The sequence below is a fragment of the Synchiropus splendidus genome, chromosome 5 (assembly GCF_027744825.2).
Source record: "Synchiropus splendidus isolate RoL2022-P1 chromosome 5, RoL_Sspl_1.0, whole genome shotgun sequence".
Lineage (NCBI taxonomy): Eukaryota > Metazoa > Chordata > Actinopteri > Syngnathiformes > Callionymidae > Synchiropus > Synchiropus splendidus.
In genome coordinates, this window is record NC_071338.1 from 21,952,398 (window position 1) to 21,970,228 (window position 17,831).

General features: G+C 39.8%; 1 protein-coding gene and 1 long non-coding RNA gene across 3 annotated transcripts; one reads left to right on the plus strand and one right to left on the minus strand.

The window, feature by feature from the left end:
- Positions 1-211: 211 nt before the first annotated feature.
- LOC128759619 (uncharacterized) lies at positions 212-6,762 on the plus strand. Its single transcript, XR_008414600.1, has 4 exons — positions 212-351; positions 3,241-3,486; positions 3,594-5,793; positions 5,863-6,762. It is a non-coding gene; the product is annotated as an uncharacterized LOC128759619 (long non-coding RNA).
- Positions 2,028-17,626, minus strand: pepd (peptidase D). Of its 2 annotated transcripts, none has more exons than XM_053866715.1 (15): positions 17,584-17,626; positions 16,324-16,507; positions 16,015-16,142; positions 14,327-14,390; positions 11,117-11,164; positions 10,258-10,319; positions 9,872-9,916; positions 7,571-7,646; positions 6,505-6,551; positions 5,227-5,295; positions 4,550-4,627; positions 4,274-4,422; positions 3,696-3,880; positions 3,285-3,476; positions 2,028-2,712 (listed from the first exon to the last, which is right to left on the minus strand). In XM_053866715.1, exons 1-15 carry the CDS (start codon positions 17,598-17,600, stop codon positions 2,584-2,586), a joined length of 1,473 nt encoding a protein of 490 aa, XP_053722690.1. In that variant the 5' UTR covers positions 17,601-17,626; the 3' UTR covers positions 2,028-2,583. The 2 variants fall into 2 exon arrangements, with proteins under 2 accessions (XP_053722690.1, XP_053722689.1); XM_053866714.1 differs by lacking the exon at positions 17,584-17,626 and adding an exon at positions 17,420-17,457.
- Positions 17,627-17,831: the final 205 nt, after the last annotated feature.

Here is a 17,831-nt window from a genome sequence, read left to right on the forward strand (position 1 = left end):
ATTTAACTCTATTATTTGAATAGTTATTTCAAATAAGAATCGTGTATGAATGTAATTCTGAAATATGGACTCTGGTCTCAGTGATGACAGACACGTTGCTAGATAAAATTACATTTGAAACGTGTTTAAGTTGAAAGCTAATATTTTTGCAGTTTCACTTCTGTCCTGAAGATGGCAATGTTGCCATGTTTCCTGCGCTGCGTGCTGTCACACAAGATTCGCGTACGTTTTCCAAACAACTTGAACTTCCTCGTAAATGTGTCGCTATTTTATTAATTCGTCATTTGTAACTCCCTTCACTTACAATTCTTTTTCCCCCACCTGTAACCGGATTCAAGGCATGTGCTGAAGGTAATTCCAATCCCACCGTTTCGTCTAACTCGGGTGTGTGGCTCAGCGACATTAGCCACTTGCTAGTAAGCTAACCATGTTCCATGAGTTGAAAATACGTTACATTTGTTTAGACATATCTTCAGCTAGATATGTCTAAACAATATTTCAGATATTTCTTGTCTCATTTAGACAAGAAATATCTGCTGCCTTCACTGAGGAACTATATGCTTTCACGACTGAGTGCAATGAGACATTAAAACGCATGATTTTCAGTAAAAACACTGGAAAAACTGGGGTGTTCTAAAACTTTTGACCGGTAGTGTGTGTGTGTGTGTGTGTGTGTGTGTGTGTGTGTGTGTATATATATATATATATATATATATATATATATATACAATTGGAGATAAATAAAACACTCAATGATAACATTACATGCAGTTTTAAACATTTTGTCATACTAAAAGTCATGATGTTAATGAAGTATACATACCTCCAATAGACTTTTGCATTGCAACTGTGGACTTTCAGTGTAAAACGTTATGTCTATTCCAAACCGAAGAAAAGTAAAAATGACTACTGAGGAGTAAATGTTTCATCATTGCACCTGTATGTCCGTTTCTTCCTGTATCTTTCTCCTTAAACTTAACTCAGACCTGATTATTCAGGGAAGACAACATAGCTTTCTCATATTTCAGTGGTGCATTTCACTTCTATTAACTTTATTTATATTATTTATATCCTTGTTTATGTAACTCAACTCATACGGCTTTGTTGCTTGAACCTTGAACATTAAGATGAATAATGTTACCTGTCAGTCACACGTGGTTGAAGTTGCATGTCCAGGCAATACTGCAACTTTACCCCTGCATCTGATCTGTGCCTGGAAAGGCAACTCAGCCTCACAGGGGCACTACCATCTGATTTAAAATAACTGGAACCTAAAGTCTACAGCATGTTCTCATTCTTATCAGCAGTGTCATGAATGAAACCAGGCACATATTTAAATGCAATGGCCCTTAAAGATCAACTTACTTTTAATTTATACCTGATGATTGTTCAATGTAACCATTTTTATACAGTTAATGATTGCAGTGCAGTCTGTTCAATATAATAGTGATCTATTTTAAAACTAGGAATATGTTACACCAGTCTCTTTCTTTTCATCTAAGCATACCATCTTATTTTTCACGTTTAGAGTTCAACCCGATGTAATCGGTTTAACTGAAGTATCCAGTGGTGCAATGGTGAAGAGCAGATCTGACATCTGGTGGTTAGTTTTGGAACTACATCAATTGACTGCGACTCTTTTGTCATCTTTTGTGATTATTTTCACAACTAAACTTCATAACAAATGATGAACACAGTGATGTTCAGGGAATACAACATATTGCCACGGCCCTTGTCAAAGACAGAACAGGCAAATGCTGAACACTAAGTTTACCAACAGACCTTGCGCTACATACCCACTGTTGGTGTTGACTGTGACAAACCAGACTAGTTAAAGCCGAAGTTCACACACCCGAACAGGACTCACTCACAATAATATGCAGAGTAATCGCCGTACATAATAATGAGCAGCCTGGTCTGAGGGCTGGCTTTGAAATGTTATATCAACTTTTCAATGATAAACACAGTTATAATAACACATTTTATATGGTAGGCCATGTCTCCCCAGAAAGACCAACACGCAGAAATAATGAATGCAATTTTAATTTTTAAAAAAATCATTTCTTCACTTTCCAGGTGTAAGACATTGCCTGCAAATGTACCACAAAACCACACGTCAGTGTGTTCTCGGAGTGCATGACATGAAAATTATAATAAAAAAAAAACATTTTCCAGCCATAAGAGAGCTATCATTTGGGTCTATTGTTTGAAGCCTAACTTCTGCAATAAAAAAAGAAGTTTTAGTTCCAGTTTTTGCTCTGAACTCTTTCTGAACATCCTCCGAGACCTAACTGCCCAGTGCATCTGAGCCTTCCCGACACTCGGAACATCCCAGCACAGAGAGAGCACACCCCAACCTTTCTTTCCTTCCTGCAGATTTATCTGTTGCTGACTGCATAAGTCCGAATCATGATTCATATGTGCGACAGGTGCAATAAAAGCAAACATGGTCGAGTCATTGCAGAAATGAGGCAGGACGAAGAAAAATACTGCACTTAGCATCACTTAAAGGAAAAAAATTACGAGTTGATTGATCTTGATTTTTTTTTCCCTTCCGTCATCAGTTATGTTTTTTTTGCTGGGCTAGACTCCAGCGAGGGTCGGTTTGGTAGACTCGCTCATGAAGGCCTCGATCTCCTCGACCGTTCTGGGAACGCAGGTCAGCAACTCCATTCCATCTGCTGTCACTGCGATGTCGTCTTCAATGCGGACCTACACAAACCAGACATCACAGGAGAGAGAAAATGTTAGAACTGGAACTAGTTTTAGTCAGTGCATATTCATGAAGATGCACCCAATACTCGCAGTGCTGGAGTCTGAATTCGAATCACACACCATTGTGTGTGTGTTTGGAAACTTTCAAGCGGAAAGTGAGCTTCGACTGACCATTATAGTTTCTGAATGTTGCACTCTCTGACCTTTACATTGGCAAACAAGAGGAGACAATTACAGAAGGTCTAACTAAAGGTCATGTCTGGAAATATATCTGGGAGCCCAAAGGACGCCACTGGTCAAAAATGGTTCTCAGATTCAAGTTGGTTACGACCACATAGAGAAAAGACCACAGATTTCCTTTATGTGAGCAGCTCTACATCTTGGTTTGGAAAGCGCTTGTTTTCACGCCTCTCAAATGATTCCACAATGAACGCTCAGCTGCACGCTTCACTTCCCACTCCTTTATTTTAACATAATTGGGCTTTGTTGTGGCAATCTATTTGCCTCCCTGACCTCTCTCCGCAGGCCCCTCTGGTGAAATCAACACCTCGAAAACAGAGCAGACTGACCCCGCCAAAGCCTCGGAAGCGAGCCAGCACTTCATTGTTGATGAAGCCACTCTGTGCTGGGTCGGCCAGGGCCTGATCCAGAAGGTGGTTGATGAAGTAAATGCCAGGCTCCACGGTGAGAACCATCCTCTCCTGCACCAGGCGGCCCATTCGAAGACTCTTCAGTCCTGGCTCCTGGATACGCTCGACTCCCTGCACACAGGTGAACAGATACATTCCTCTAGACAATAACTGTGTTTTGCATTTTATCATCTCTACTCCTACTGCGCTTGTATTTATGTCATTATTATTCATATTATTCCACTGCAGCAGCAGACGTCGCTCTGCTGACAGCACATCTATAGGGTGTTTTTCGTCTTCTAGCAACAAGAGACTTTGATCAATACAAAGCGAACCGCAAGTCGTCCTCACCTCCGGGTAACCTCCGACGTCGTGCACGTCGATGCCCAGCAGGTGACCCAGACCGTGAGGCATGAAGACTGCTCCCAAGTGGACCTTCATCATCTCATCCACGTTTCCCATCAGGATGCCAATCTTCACCAGCTCCTCCAGGTGGACCCTGTCAGCCAGACGATGCATCGCGGTCCACTTCACACCTTGCAGACACATAAGGAGTCTATTTTTTTTTCCATTTCTTGGGTGATTCTCCTTGATAAAAGACATTTCCAACTCAACATTTTTACCTGGTTAAATAAAGTGAATAATCAACGTCTAAAATATCAACCAGCCCATAATAAGTTCATAATCTGGTATTATCTTGAACTGAAATTGAATGATTTCCAACTTAATTTACTGTGCTATTTTTTACTGTTTATTTTGCAAGTAAACTAGGATGTTTATCATTCCAGTATTTTGCAGATTAAAATAAATAAATACATATAATCTGCTGCTATGAGGACCTGGACATCACTCAAAAAACTACACAGCATGAAAACATAACATGCAGACGGTGTAGAGCTATGACTGTTGACATGGAGTACGTGTTTAACCTGGTTTGATGGCGGCCATGACAGCTCTGGAGGACTTCAGCACGGCCTCGTAGATGGCCTTCTGGTCCGGAGTGAACTTCCCGTTGGCGGGGAAAGAGCATGTGATGTCGGAAGAGTAGCAGTAGTACTCGCCTCCCATGTCGAACAGACTGGAGCGAGAGAGGTAAAAAAGAAGGATAGAAATAAAATAGACACAAGAGTCATAATGGCTCACTGTCAGTTCCACTATATCGCTAATGTGGCAATCTACATCAGGACAGCCCAACAATTCCTCACCACATGTCTCCATCCAGGATGGTTTTATCGTTGGGCGCTCCAGCGTGACCGTAGTGGAGAACAGAGGCATTGTTTCCACTGGTGTAGAAAGACAAGACATTTACATACATGGCTGAACAATGGAATCATGATTTTGTAATCCAACAATATTAAATAATTCATTCTTGGATGTGTCGCCTTAAGAACATGCAGATGCCACAAACTTCATATCTTCATGATTCTATTACAGTCATTAATATTGTGTGGTCCTGAGATAAAAGTCAGTTGCGATTTCTGTATAAACATGGTTAAACCTGGTTATGCTCAGGAAGAACAGTGGGGTCGAAACTGCACTTTTGGGAATAATGAAAACGGCTTTATATATTTTACTGCAGACAGATTCTTTCAGTGAGAGGTGAAAATACACCACAGGTCCTTTGATAATGAGTTGAGCTCAAACATCTCTGGACATAACATCTCTTCACTTTGGAACAAGACACTTCACATCAGAATTAGATGAGCTCTTCATTATCTGCCACAACTCTAATCCCACCATTCCTCACAATTCTACCTTGAAATCGTATCATGAAATATTCCTCATGTCTACTGCTCCCTAGCACCTTGTTGTGGAATGAAGATTAGAGGTTGAAGTGGGGAGTTATGTTTGACTCTTGAATCATTGACTGTTGCTGCCTTACGTTCCACAGATGCAGGTGTAGGACGTGTGGCGCATCCCTCCTCTGGTGTAGCAGTAGTGCTGGAACAGGCTGTGGTCGGTGAGAGGGAACAAACGCTCATTCAGACAAATGGAAACAGGCAGCAAAACAATCCCAGCACAGCAGAGATCACAGAAAACACTAATTAGCCCGAGAACTTTCTTTGGCCTTTGCCTGACTCTTGCTTTTTAAGAATTAATCCCCCTTTCCTTCTTTAATCATCACCGGCACTGACACATCAAAGAGGCCCAGCGCCTTGTGCGACAGGGAGTCAGGCGTTCTGATAGTTGCTCTTGACAGCAGGTGGATTTATGCATCCACTTCAGTCACACCTTCGGATCAGGAAAACAAAAATGAAAAAAAAAAAAAAAAGTATTTCACGTTAACCAGATGCTGAATGTTAAGCACCTTCTACTTTCCATACAGAAGTGCACATTTGTTGGTGCCGCAGGAGCAGAGTCATGTCTGGAGAGTGTGGTTGAAAGAGACAAGACAAGGAAGAAACACAAAGGCTGTCTGGCAGATCAAGCCTCTGGTGGGAGATGCAAGGTTGGTGAAAAAGTGACTCAAAGCAACTGAAACTCTCACAGCTGTGTGAAATGGTGCCCTCATTTTCAGAGCCCACCAGATGGAATGGATTTGAACCAGCACCTCAATGAAACCTCACATCATTTCTAAACCACCTACTGAGCTCTGAAGATGGGGACACCGTTTCATGAAGCTACTAATAAGCAAAAAGCTTAAAAACAATGAAATGAAAGCCAAAGTGATTGTTGCTGATGTTTAATAGCAACCACATTTTAATTAATAGCATTATTTAAACTGATTAAAATGATATGAGCTTAAAACAAATTATTAAAAACAAAACAATTATGTGCTACTTCAGAACATTCAGATTTTTGGTCCCTTGAAACAAGCATTCTGTCTTGTGAAAGGCTTATCTAAACAAATAACTGACTTAGAAATAAAGCAGTGAAAAAGCAGTGTCGTAATTTTGAAAGTTCACTAGGTGGCGCTCTTTCATTCAAACAGTTGTTTCAGCCCAAAGACTCAGAGTTGACAGTGCCATCTAGTGGCGTCTGAAAGTGAGGAGACTGTTTCACGAAACATCATCAGTCTATCACTTTGCAAAATACTTTGCAACATCTTTGCAAGTACAAATTGAAGAAATTGTCTCACAAAAGGAAACTATATTAGTCTACTGAGAAAAGAATATACTCTAGTATTCCACGTAAGTGAGCACTGAAGTCAAACACCCACCTCTCCATTTCGTATTCCTTCTGTCCGGGCTTCACATGCTTCATCACCTGCAGAGTTAAAAAAAAAATCCACGACATTTAAATTACTTGGATAATGGTGTTGTTATTCACCAAACCATTTACAGAAACCTGCAGGAATTCTGAAGAAAAAAAAAAAACAGTATATGTGTAAACAAACACCTACTTGGTAATTTTCCAGTATCTATGTTTATCTTAATGTAAAAATGAATGAATAAATAATCAGAAAAATTCAGGGTTCAACGCCTTCTTATTTTTGAAGAAATCAGAGTAGACACAAGTCTACGTAGAAAAACATAATTATTAATTTCTTTTTCATATTTTATACCAGACTGATGGAACTGAAGTTGAATCCACAAACATGAGCTTCAGGGTGGAACTACTGCACGGTTTTATTATCACATTGTATAATAAATTGCACCAGAAACTGGTGACTGAAGAATGTTCCCTCGGAAAGAAAATGTGTACATGATTAATCCGTGTTATTCACATAAATAATTTTTCAGCGATTCATTAAAATGAACATTAACAAATTAGTTGTGATGTAAATAATCACAATCCCGATGCAGAACTTGCCGCGCATGCAGATCAATACTCTCCAGCCAGCTGCAGATGAAGCTATGGAGTAAAAAGTGTTCAGCGAGCATAAAGAGTTCAACTGTGTCCTCAGGCACTTGCTGATTTCTGAAAACCGTTTCATTACCCGAGAGGTGGGAAGTGAAACATTGCGAATTGCTGACACACGTGTGCGACCATGCGTCTGATAAAAGCACTTCAGTAATCGCTTGTTTATGCGGCCGTGGATCCTCAGAGCAGATAACATCAGCAGTGAAATGTAACTTTATTGCAGCTTCTCTTGACTGCTGAGCTCACCCCTTTTATTCCCTGTAACCCTCTGACCAACAGAACTAAGAAAAACTCTAGGATATTTTCACATTTTATAGGCTGCAAGAGCTTCAGACTTGTCTTGATAGGCTTGTCAATAATTCAGAGATGAACCCAACATCTGAAGTTTGAATTCCTTCGAGCTTCCTTTTAATGTGTGGTACCATTTTATGGGCTTCACTGGAGACTTTGTTGGTGTATCTGAGAACCTCCAGCTCCTTGTCAGTCTTGAGCAGGCGACTGTGCGGAAAAGAAGAAACACAATTGAAGGTTGATAAGTGAATTGTTCCAGGTGGTCATAGCAGTCTTTCAAATCTTGTGTTGGTGCAACCTGCTTAAGACCAACCCCGTTCTTTCCACCTCCCAAACGTTTAATAGAGGGTCAGTAGGCTTGACAACATCACATTCATGGAGCACTCGGAGATCCTCCATGAGAACTGTAGTGATGTATGATATTTTGACACATCAAACACTGTCCTTATTTAAGCAGCGCTTTTCTTTGCTTTCTCAGCATGGAAAGCACTTAACACAAAGCCACCCATCAGGTGAGCCATCATCAGCCATTAGGGGTTAAGTGTCAAGGTCACATGACATGACCAGGTCTGTAGCTTGAACATGCTATCACAGAGTGACCACTCCACCACCTGAGCTACGCTGCATCCAAAGTCACTTGAATACAATGCATTCCAGTGACACTTCATCATCATGATAACAAGATGGTGTCAGTGGTCATGGTGACTTTTGAATTTGCACGTATGAATGAATCTAGAGGGTACATAGTTTAAACCCAAAAGCTTTCTGGGTTCCAAGCTGGAGAGTTGAGTAAAAGGAGAAGGGCATTTAATTTTGCTCTCTTGAGCCTCGGCGCTCTAGATGGACAGTGAACAACCTCTGATCTGACACTTGCATCACCTCCACAAGACACCCATCACCCTACTGAGGTCCGGGGCTCCCTACTGTCAGTGGGTGAGTGGCGCATTGCCGTGGTGATTCCAACACTCCTGGTGATGGCATTTAACTCAAATTACACACAGCTGCTCCCACTTACAGGCAAACTGCAGACATGGCATCTACACCTTCACGTGGCACCCTCAGAGACACATAACACTGTTATGCAGTGAAAATGTGCTGTGAGTTTCTGGAGGTGAATGCGCAGGAATTGCAGAAGGTTCTGCTCATCCAAAAAAAACACTTGCTTTTAAATGAATACCATAATGTCGAGACTATAAGCCCCTACTTTTTTCTCGTGGTCTGCACCCTGAGGCAAGCGCTGAAAATGCAGTTTTTGCCTGCGTCTCCGCAGCTCCGCTAACAAAGGCGATGTACTGGAGGACAAGAGGTGAGAAGCAGCTGAGACGGACGGTGGTGTCAGAACTTCGGACACCCAGGTTTAACGCTTTAATGTAAGTAAAAGATGTGAGGAGTTCATGATTCAACTGCAGAACATTACCAAGTCTGTTTTCATGAGTCACTCCCAATGCTGGATCCCGTTGTGAAAACTTGTTTTGAAGAGATACTCATGCATTTATAAGCCTTTCTACAGCGCAGACAGCACCACAGCACCCGCGGCTTATGAACTTGTGCGGCTTGTTTATGAACAAGATCTATTTTCCTACTTAAATTTAGTGGGTGCAGCTAATATTCAGCTGTGCCAATAAACAGGTTTTGTTCATTGTATGGAGCTGAAGCCCATGTCAAGCCTTTGTTGTCAACATCATATTTTATCATTTCTATTGTAAACAGGATGCAACAGGATGTGTGCATGTAGTTTGCTCAATCTTAAACACAGGACATGCTGATGAGAAGTTTTCTTTTGATTTGTCTTTGAGATCCTACTGGCCTCCAGACACATTTCTGACTCAGAAATACAAATAGAATAATGAGGCATTCATCTGATTTCAGCTTGTTGTTTTGTTTGGGAAGTTGCTAGTGCCCTCTCGAGGCCTGGCAGCCTTCTAAACCCTGCATGCACAAAACAAGTTTCTCCTAGTTGCCTTTCATCAAATTGAGGTTTGGACAGGACACCTCACGAAGGGACTCTGGATTTGAACCCATTTATCGCGAGGAATCGAGAAAACGTCTCGAGTCCTTCAATGAACGAGCCAAATAAATATCTCCCTTCCCCGGTAACCAACGGCAACGCTAATGAAAGAACAACAAAACCAAGCCATTAAAACAGAGTCGTGTGAAGGGGCAGGAGGGCTCCATCAGGTCTCTCTCACTGGGTGGTGTGCCTGAAAAGAATTTCTCCTCAATTTAGAAAATGTCAATTCATTTAAGGCCTGCAGGCTGTAATGCCAAGGACAACCAGGCGAGCACGAAGTCCATTACAGCTGCGCTGCATGCACTCTGGCACGTACAGAATAACCCTGAATGATACATTATAGACCAGGAGGCAAAATAATTATAATTTGACCGGTTCTTATCAAGCCAGTAACAATAACAAATCTAAACGGGAGCCTCACCATTCAACGATGACTGGGTGCAGGAAGGTGTTGTTCACTGTGAAGCTGGTCCAAAAAAATAAAAGAGAGACTCATTAGAAACCGACAATGTTCTAAGCACGTGCATCAATTGTCTTTGAAGTTAATGAGAGTTCCTGCTAATAAAGTCGTGAAGTACAGTTCAAAGATTTGTCTCTTACACAAACAAAAAAGACTAATGCTATGGGGTGGCATTGCAATTAAATTGCAAGTGAGATTATGGCTTTGTTTCATTAAATGAAATAAAGAACAGGGTTATTCAGTAGCCTTCAATATTCATGAGCCTTGGTTATTTAAAGACAATAGAAATTTTTACATTATTCTAATGTATCATTATGTAAATGAGAACTGACTCCAGTTGTACATACGTGCCAATTCCTTCAAAGGAGGCTTCGCGACAGATGCTCCCGCTGTCCGTGTTCTTTCCTCGCTGTGGTTACAAAAAAAGAACATGTTTGAAAATGTGAAAATGATAGTAAACACCAGATGAGAGGCGTAATCATTGACTGTCATGAAGACTTTGATAAACATTTTAGAGCAGCAGTGTCAGACACAATCAATCAGTCCAATTTGAGGGGCAAACAAAATGTATATCTATTGTTATTCGCAGAAAAAACGGAGGAAGTCGAATGTGATACGAGTTTCTTATCCACTGTCATCATCACCACTCATGTATACTTTATGGTCTTTCATTGACTTTCCATCTATCTACCTATCTATCTACTGTATATTGTTTATTTTTACTTTTCACATCAAGATCTCAACTTGCAATAAACCAGCTTGTTGAAAATTTTAATATTCTAATCTTCATAGGTCATGATAGAAACAGTATTGGAGATGATGGAGGTTTTTTTTTGTGTGCCTTCGATGATCACTGAATTTCTTTTTAAGTCAGCCACATGCATGTTTCCATGCTACATGCATTTGGCCCACCACCACAATAGCCATAGAAAACTAAGCAGAGGAGAAAGTCACTAGTTAAATCAACATTGTGCTTTTATTTAGAAGAAAATAAGGAATATAATTAGATTATAAAAATATTTATATTGTAATATGTTGGGTAAAATACATATCTAAAAATTTACAAATATATTGAAACATAAGACAATAAAGTATGTACCTTCAGAAAAAAATAAAATAAATAAAACAGCATTACAATTCAGCACTCAGTGCATGTTTTAAAATACAGTAAGAGATGACTTGAAGAAGTGGTGACATATGTCATACCAGGGTCAGAATGACATCTGGCCTCATGTTGGTCAAGACTTCAGCGATCTGAAACAAGAAAGCAGATGTGAAAATGTTAAAGTGACACACAAACAAGGTTCAGATGACTCCGGCTCTTGGTCTGTGGAGAAAGGTCATTCTGTTATGGTGACCTTTCAGCTTGAAGCAGGGAAAAAAAATAAACAGAGTGTTCGCATGTCAGCAGCTTCGATCCAACATCGCAGACAGAATTGACGAGAAATTTCAGTTTAGAGAGTTTCCCTGACACTGTGTCTGAGAGTGTGCCAGAGAATGGTGCCCCTAGTGGCAAGGATAGGCCATAACAGGTATCAGCAGTAGAAAATGACTTGAGGAGATTTTATGATCCCAAAACAGAATAAAATAATTGACTTCATCACATAAAATTTGTCACGTTATAATCTATGTAATACATGTGCAGTTTTTTTTACTAATTATTTCAAATAATTACAAATAAGTGTAGTTTTTATAGTAAGTTATTGCTTCATTCTTCTGATGTACTACATTTGAAATTTTACTAAACCAGTTATTTATTCAGTAATTTCTACTATTTTTTTAAATTCAGATGTCATTTCATCTGTTCACGATAGAAGTTATATAATCACACCAATTTTCGGGTTAAAATAAACTGTATTTTTTCCTGCTCATACTCCAAATTTTAGTTTGTACCAGTAGTGCTGCCAGGCTCCACTTCTCAATTAATGTTGTTATTATTGGTTGTTTTATAGAATTATTTGATTATTTTTAATTATTTTACACTTTAAATATGTTGGGGAGCATATGAATTAAGTTTGACACATCCCTGTTCACATAATGCAGTGTTTAAGCAGTGTTCACACTGTAAATCAACATGAACAAGACAGATGTAACTCGTGTCATCTGACTATATGACTGTGGCATGTGAGAAGGAGCTAGTTTAGGACTGTTGGTCGTCCAGTGGACCAGGATGGGAGGTCTTATTGCTGTTGTCACCAGGTTAACAAGAGCAGGATTCATTTAAGAATCAAAGAAAAACACAGATCTTCATGAACCGAATAAACAATTTACACCATTTAATCTTTTACAACCAATTTGGAGCCTCAATTCTGCTTCAACCAACCGAGCTGAAGTGTTTTTAATTAGATGCAGAGCGGCGTTTGGCGTGTGCGTCACTAATCCAGTAGATGTAGACAAAAAGCCTGCTCAAATATTCATCATGGAGTTCTCATGAAAATCAATAAATATCAGGTCTTTACTCAACTGTGAACGGCTCTACTGAGAGACAGGCGTATTGCACACCAAAACAGGGCACCGTGCCTCCACAATTCATATTTTCCCGATCGCGGATTCATTCTCCCAAACCTTTGTCGTCAGCTAAAAATAAAAAAAGCACACATCAATTACCAACAATGTAAACTTCAGCTTGATTGTCTCAATGTCAGGGATTTGTCGGCCCCGAGCGCTGCTTTTTATTAAGTCTGCATTCATTATTTTAATTTGTCAACATGCTCCAAAATTAGCTCCGGAAATGTCAGCCTGGCAGTTGGCTCCTCTGGGAGTCTGCTGTCAACACGCCACTGTTTTTACAAACTCTCAAATTCGCCTATTACAGGCAGTCGGAATAACAGGCTTTGTTTCCATCGAGCTGGTTACGTAAAGTTCACCTGTGATAGAATCAAGGCTTGACAGCCATAACAACTCCATCTTGAAAATGATAGTGTTTAGTGCAGGGGTCTAAAGGCTCCTTCAGCAAACATCCTCCCATTGAAACGACACATATCATCATCATTCATAAACAGCAAGTCCTTGACAGAGGTGATGACAACTATCACTCTCAGAGAACCAATAACAGACTGTTGGAAAGACTGAGAAGGGTGGATGCACTTCTGTTCCTACATGTTAGTTATCTGTTTTTAATAAATCCGATTGTACGATCTTTCCAAACTTACAGCTGCACTAGAGAGGTTGAGTGACGTGCAACGCAATAAGACTTATGGACATCGATAGCTGGACTTGTAATCACAGTTATACTGTATCTCTATTAACACGAGTATTGTCAAACATTTGCGTGTCTTATGTATAATGCTGGAGTGATGCAGGCTGGATGCTTCCTCTTGCTACAACAACTCACTCTAACTCACTATACAGGCACACTACGTTCACACCCAATGCAATGTAAGCGAGCAGAAGGAGTGATCAAAATGTTAAGTCAGTGGCTGGAATGTCACACTACAATATTGGAGCAGGTGACATTGTTGTGTCAAACGCTGAAGTAAAAACAATATATATGTAACTCCGACTCTAAAGTCATGCCATGTTAACCAATCACAGCCCAGATTTTACAGCAATTCATCAAGACCAAGAAATGAAAGAGAATCTGTTTGTGGCGGTTGCAGACATTCATGACTCATGGAGCTGACAGCGACTCTGACGGAACCAATGAACCAATATTTCATGCTTCTAATATCCATCTAGAGTAGCTATAGGGCTGCAATTCTATCTCAGAGACGCGCCACGCTTATGTTATACCAACTTTAATCCCGTCCCCAGCAGATTGACCTACTTATTCTACCACGGGCCAGTGTGCATAAGATGTTGCACATTTTCTAATGGAAATATTTCAAACCATAGAGAGTTTTGTGCAAACAGAAACATACTGGTGTGTTCAGTAGGGGTCCAACATCATTTTGAAAGACACTCAAATCGCTAGATTAGTTTCACTTCAAAGGAAGCCCGACAGTCTTGATCGGTTAACGCCTTGGCTCTGGAAGACTCTGATCACTCGGGAGAATCAAAAAAGGGACCAGAGTTTACAATTGACATTGTAATCTCTATAGACTAAAGTAAAAAAAGCTCTCATATTGTAGTACACACTGATTAAGTCAGACAACAACCTGTGTATGAATTATTTCGCCTGCAGAATTTTCCAAAACACGTCATCCCCGCAGAACTCGCTCTTCTGAACGTGTACACCAATGTCACCTTCTGCCACGTAAGATCTCAAGCAAATATTATTACTCCCACCATCTGCCACCCACAATATTGTACGGCTGCCAACCGGTTCAGAGGACAGACGGATGGGTTTCACCTTTAAAACTCTCAGGAGAAGCTACCTGTTAATTCAGGCCTGAGTGAGTTTACATCAAAGTCCATCTTGCCCACAGAGAAAAGGTCACACTCTGAAGGAGGTGCAGCAGTCCAGCAGAGACTTACATTGTTGGTGTAGTGCACCTCGTCCACAGCGTACTTGTCCTTAAAGTGGGATTTGGGGTAGATCCTGTTAAGAAGATTGGATTTGGTTAGATTGGGTTAGATGGCATTTATTATAGATAGTAGTCAAGAGTTTTAGGAAGCCTGCAAACGCATCCATCTTTAGACATTTAGTGATTTTTTTTTTTCATCACAAGTTTGTACAAATGAAAAACAAAAAGACGATTTATATGCCATTCACGTTTCAGGCTCAGTAAACATTTTAAATTCCTATATATATATATATATATATATAAAATTATGCTCATTTACAAGTGATGACAGGAGATTGTTGAGAATCTGCTTTTGTGTTAGTCTGTGGTCACAATACCACAAACAACACATGATCACCCAAGTTCTGCAAAGCAACTTGAGTTTTGACGGGAAAAACTTGAGCGATTCTGCTCTGATCACATGAGATTTCATCTTTAGAAAGAGGAGGTGCGCCATGCTTGTTTACATATAGCAGAAACCCTAGTGTCACATCAGAGAGGATATATTTTATAGCATCTGGTTAATCCTATAATTCAATCCTTTGCTATAGTCTGTTAAAAAGATTCTTAATATTACTGTAAAGCACTTGACAAATGTTTAGGACAACATTTATTACATTTCTGAAGACATCTGTTTTATTTGCATATTGTTATCTTCTTTCCCGTACGAACTTCTTAACTGCTTCTTTTACACGTCCATTTCCTCCTGACAAAAGCAGCTTTACAAATCTAGTTTGAATGGAAGAACTTCATGGTGACCCTTTATCTTTATTATGTGGACATTATGATACTCTGCAGTTTTTCGGCTTCCTTCTGTTTTCAATGTACACACTCCCGTATCAGTCCCTTTAATTCATCAACACAATTGGTAGCAGTTTTTTTTCATTGTTCCATCATTTATTTGTGATTGCAAAACAATATCAAACTGCTGCCCTCAGCAGATTTCAATGTTAGCACTTATAACCTTTTGGTCACCTTTGGATGACCTTTATTCAGCGGCTTGCTTTGGCGATGTGTTGACGAAGTAGAACATTTACAAAAAAAAAAAAAATATATATATATATATATATATATATATATGTATACCACCGACTCACGGCTCAACCAACAATGATTCCAACTGTGATTCAGAGTCTCAGTAACTACTAATGTCATTATTGAGAGCACCAGTATATATCAATAGTCGAATCTCACAAGGTATAATAACCGATTATTTTTTTGTCTGTAAATCTATTTTCATGACCATCAAAGCCGTTTATGTATTAGATATGATTTGATGCTTTGGTATCTTAAATAAGAATTTCCCATGGGTGTGATAGTTAAACCAGCAACTTCATCATACTCATAGTGACAGAATTCCTAAAGAAAACACTGGTATCTTCAAGTCGGCTTTCTCCACTTGAACGTAGTGCATCTCATGAAATGCGATCAAAAAAGTAACTACGGAAGTTTCTTTTCCATGTGTAGAACTGGCATATTGTAATTTATTTGAGGTTTACTTATATATGAAGTGGAAAGTCAGAAATTGTCTTCGCTGGGGAACTGAATGTCTTAACAACAGTAATGATAACCGAGGAGAACTTAACTCAATGACAGTTGCGGGAGCACAAATGCACTTCAGCAACTGTCTATTCTTGAATATATAATTTTAAAACTCACTCTCCCATCCAAGTGGCGTAACTTTGGGGCAGTTCAGGAACAAACAGGATGGATTTTCCAGAGTCCACGTCGATGGCCCCCAGGCAGTCGGCTTCTGTGACGCCAAAGGTCCAGTGGAAGAAAGACTCCTACAAGATAAGACGGTTAGAGAAAGTCAATGTTAGGTCTTATCAAAGATCATTTCAAAGGGGTATGTAAAATAAAAATAGACAGAGAGAACTCAGGTTGTGTAGTTGAAGTAAAATCAATAAGACATTTTTCTTGAAACGGAGTATGTTGGGACCAGATTGTTGACAAGTATCAAATTACCTGTCTGAAGACGACATCTGTGTCTGTGCAGAAGCGCTGTGTCTGCTCTCCACCCTGCAGCACCACCACCGACCTGGCAACGTAGCCGTTTTTGTTCCTCAGCCCATTGCAGAGTCGGGCACGGTTCTCTGCGAAAAGGGCAGCAGACACCCTCAAGGTGTCGTTGCCAAGCCAGAAGACGGGTCTGGAAAGAGAACGCAAGATTCATGTTTTATATAACCCAGCTCCAATTTTAGAACAACCATTCAGCCATAAGAAACAAAACTAATAATGCCAAATGACAAAATACTTCAAGCCTAATAAAACTGCTGACACCCATCCTTAAAGTTGATATGGCAACCAAAATGTCTTGTTTGACTATTTAAATGGAACCGAATGGAACCGAAATGATGCACAAGTCATCAAAAAGCAGTCTGACAGCTCTTATACAACCTTGTTATCTTTGTCAAGGTATAAATTCTGCTCATTCAACTGAGACAAGAATATCATATCAGAACATAAAGTTAAACAACACAACCCTTTTATGACTTTCTCAGTTCCGCTGAGCTGTGCCAGTATACATGAGCATAGGAAGGAAGCTTCTGAAAACATTCTGGATACACTTGCAAATATACTTGTCATAGAAAGAGTGAGTTACTTTACTTATTATATTTAGATAAACAATTCAATAACTGCAACCAGCCACACAATATAACGTCTTATCTCTTAGGATTGTGGCTGATCGATCTTTGATTACTTCAGCAGTTTTCTCATGTCAAGACAGTAAAACTCTATTTCTCAATGCCACGTTTACATTGCACCGTTCGTCATTTTAATTTCCTCTACACTGCATAGAACTGAACAACTGGTTGAGAATGATTTCGAAGCCAATCTAGTTCAGTCATTTTTACTCCTGAAGTTGTAGTGTGTCACGTTTAAGTAACAAAACAAAAGTGAAGACACTTCTGATTACAACTCAAAGTGAAATATTTCTCACTGGAAACATTAACGGTCGCAGTTGTGTACAAACTGCTTATATTACGTATTAGGAAACTGCTATGAACACGGGCGAAAACGCACACAGACAAAATGTGTTTGTTTCGTTAATATAAAGTACCTGATATTGCTACTCAAGCACATTTCTACACCACACACGAGGCAGAATTAAACTAAGTATAATGTTAAACTGCGCTGCAGGCTCGTTAGACAATGCCTGACGATGCCTTGCTTCGTAATTCGTGAATAATATTTCCGCGAACAAAAGTTTAAAGGTAAACTCACTGTGGTGCTGCGGCCATGACAAAGTCCTGCTCAAGACTGTCACGTGTTTACGGAAGTCACATGACTTTGGTTCTCTGCCAATCAGCCGACGTGGCTGGTGCTGCGTTCAAGTCAGTCGGACTTTTCTATTTTTCTTGTAAAATTATTTAAAGAATTTGTTCGTATTTGTTAGAATAGTAATAAGAAGCGACAACACATTTGAAAAATCGCTCTGTTTGTCATTGCTCTGATGATGAATGAGAAATTAT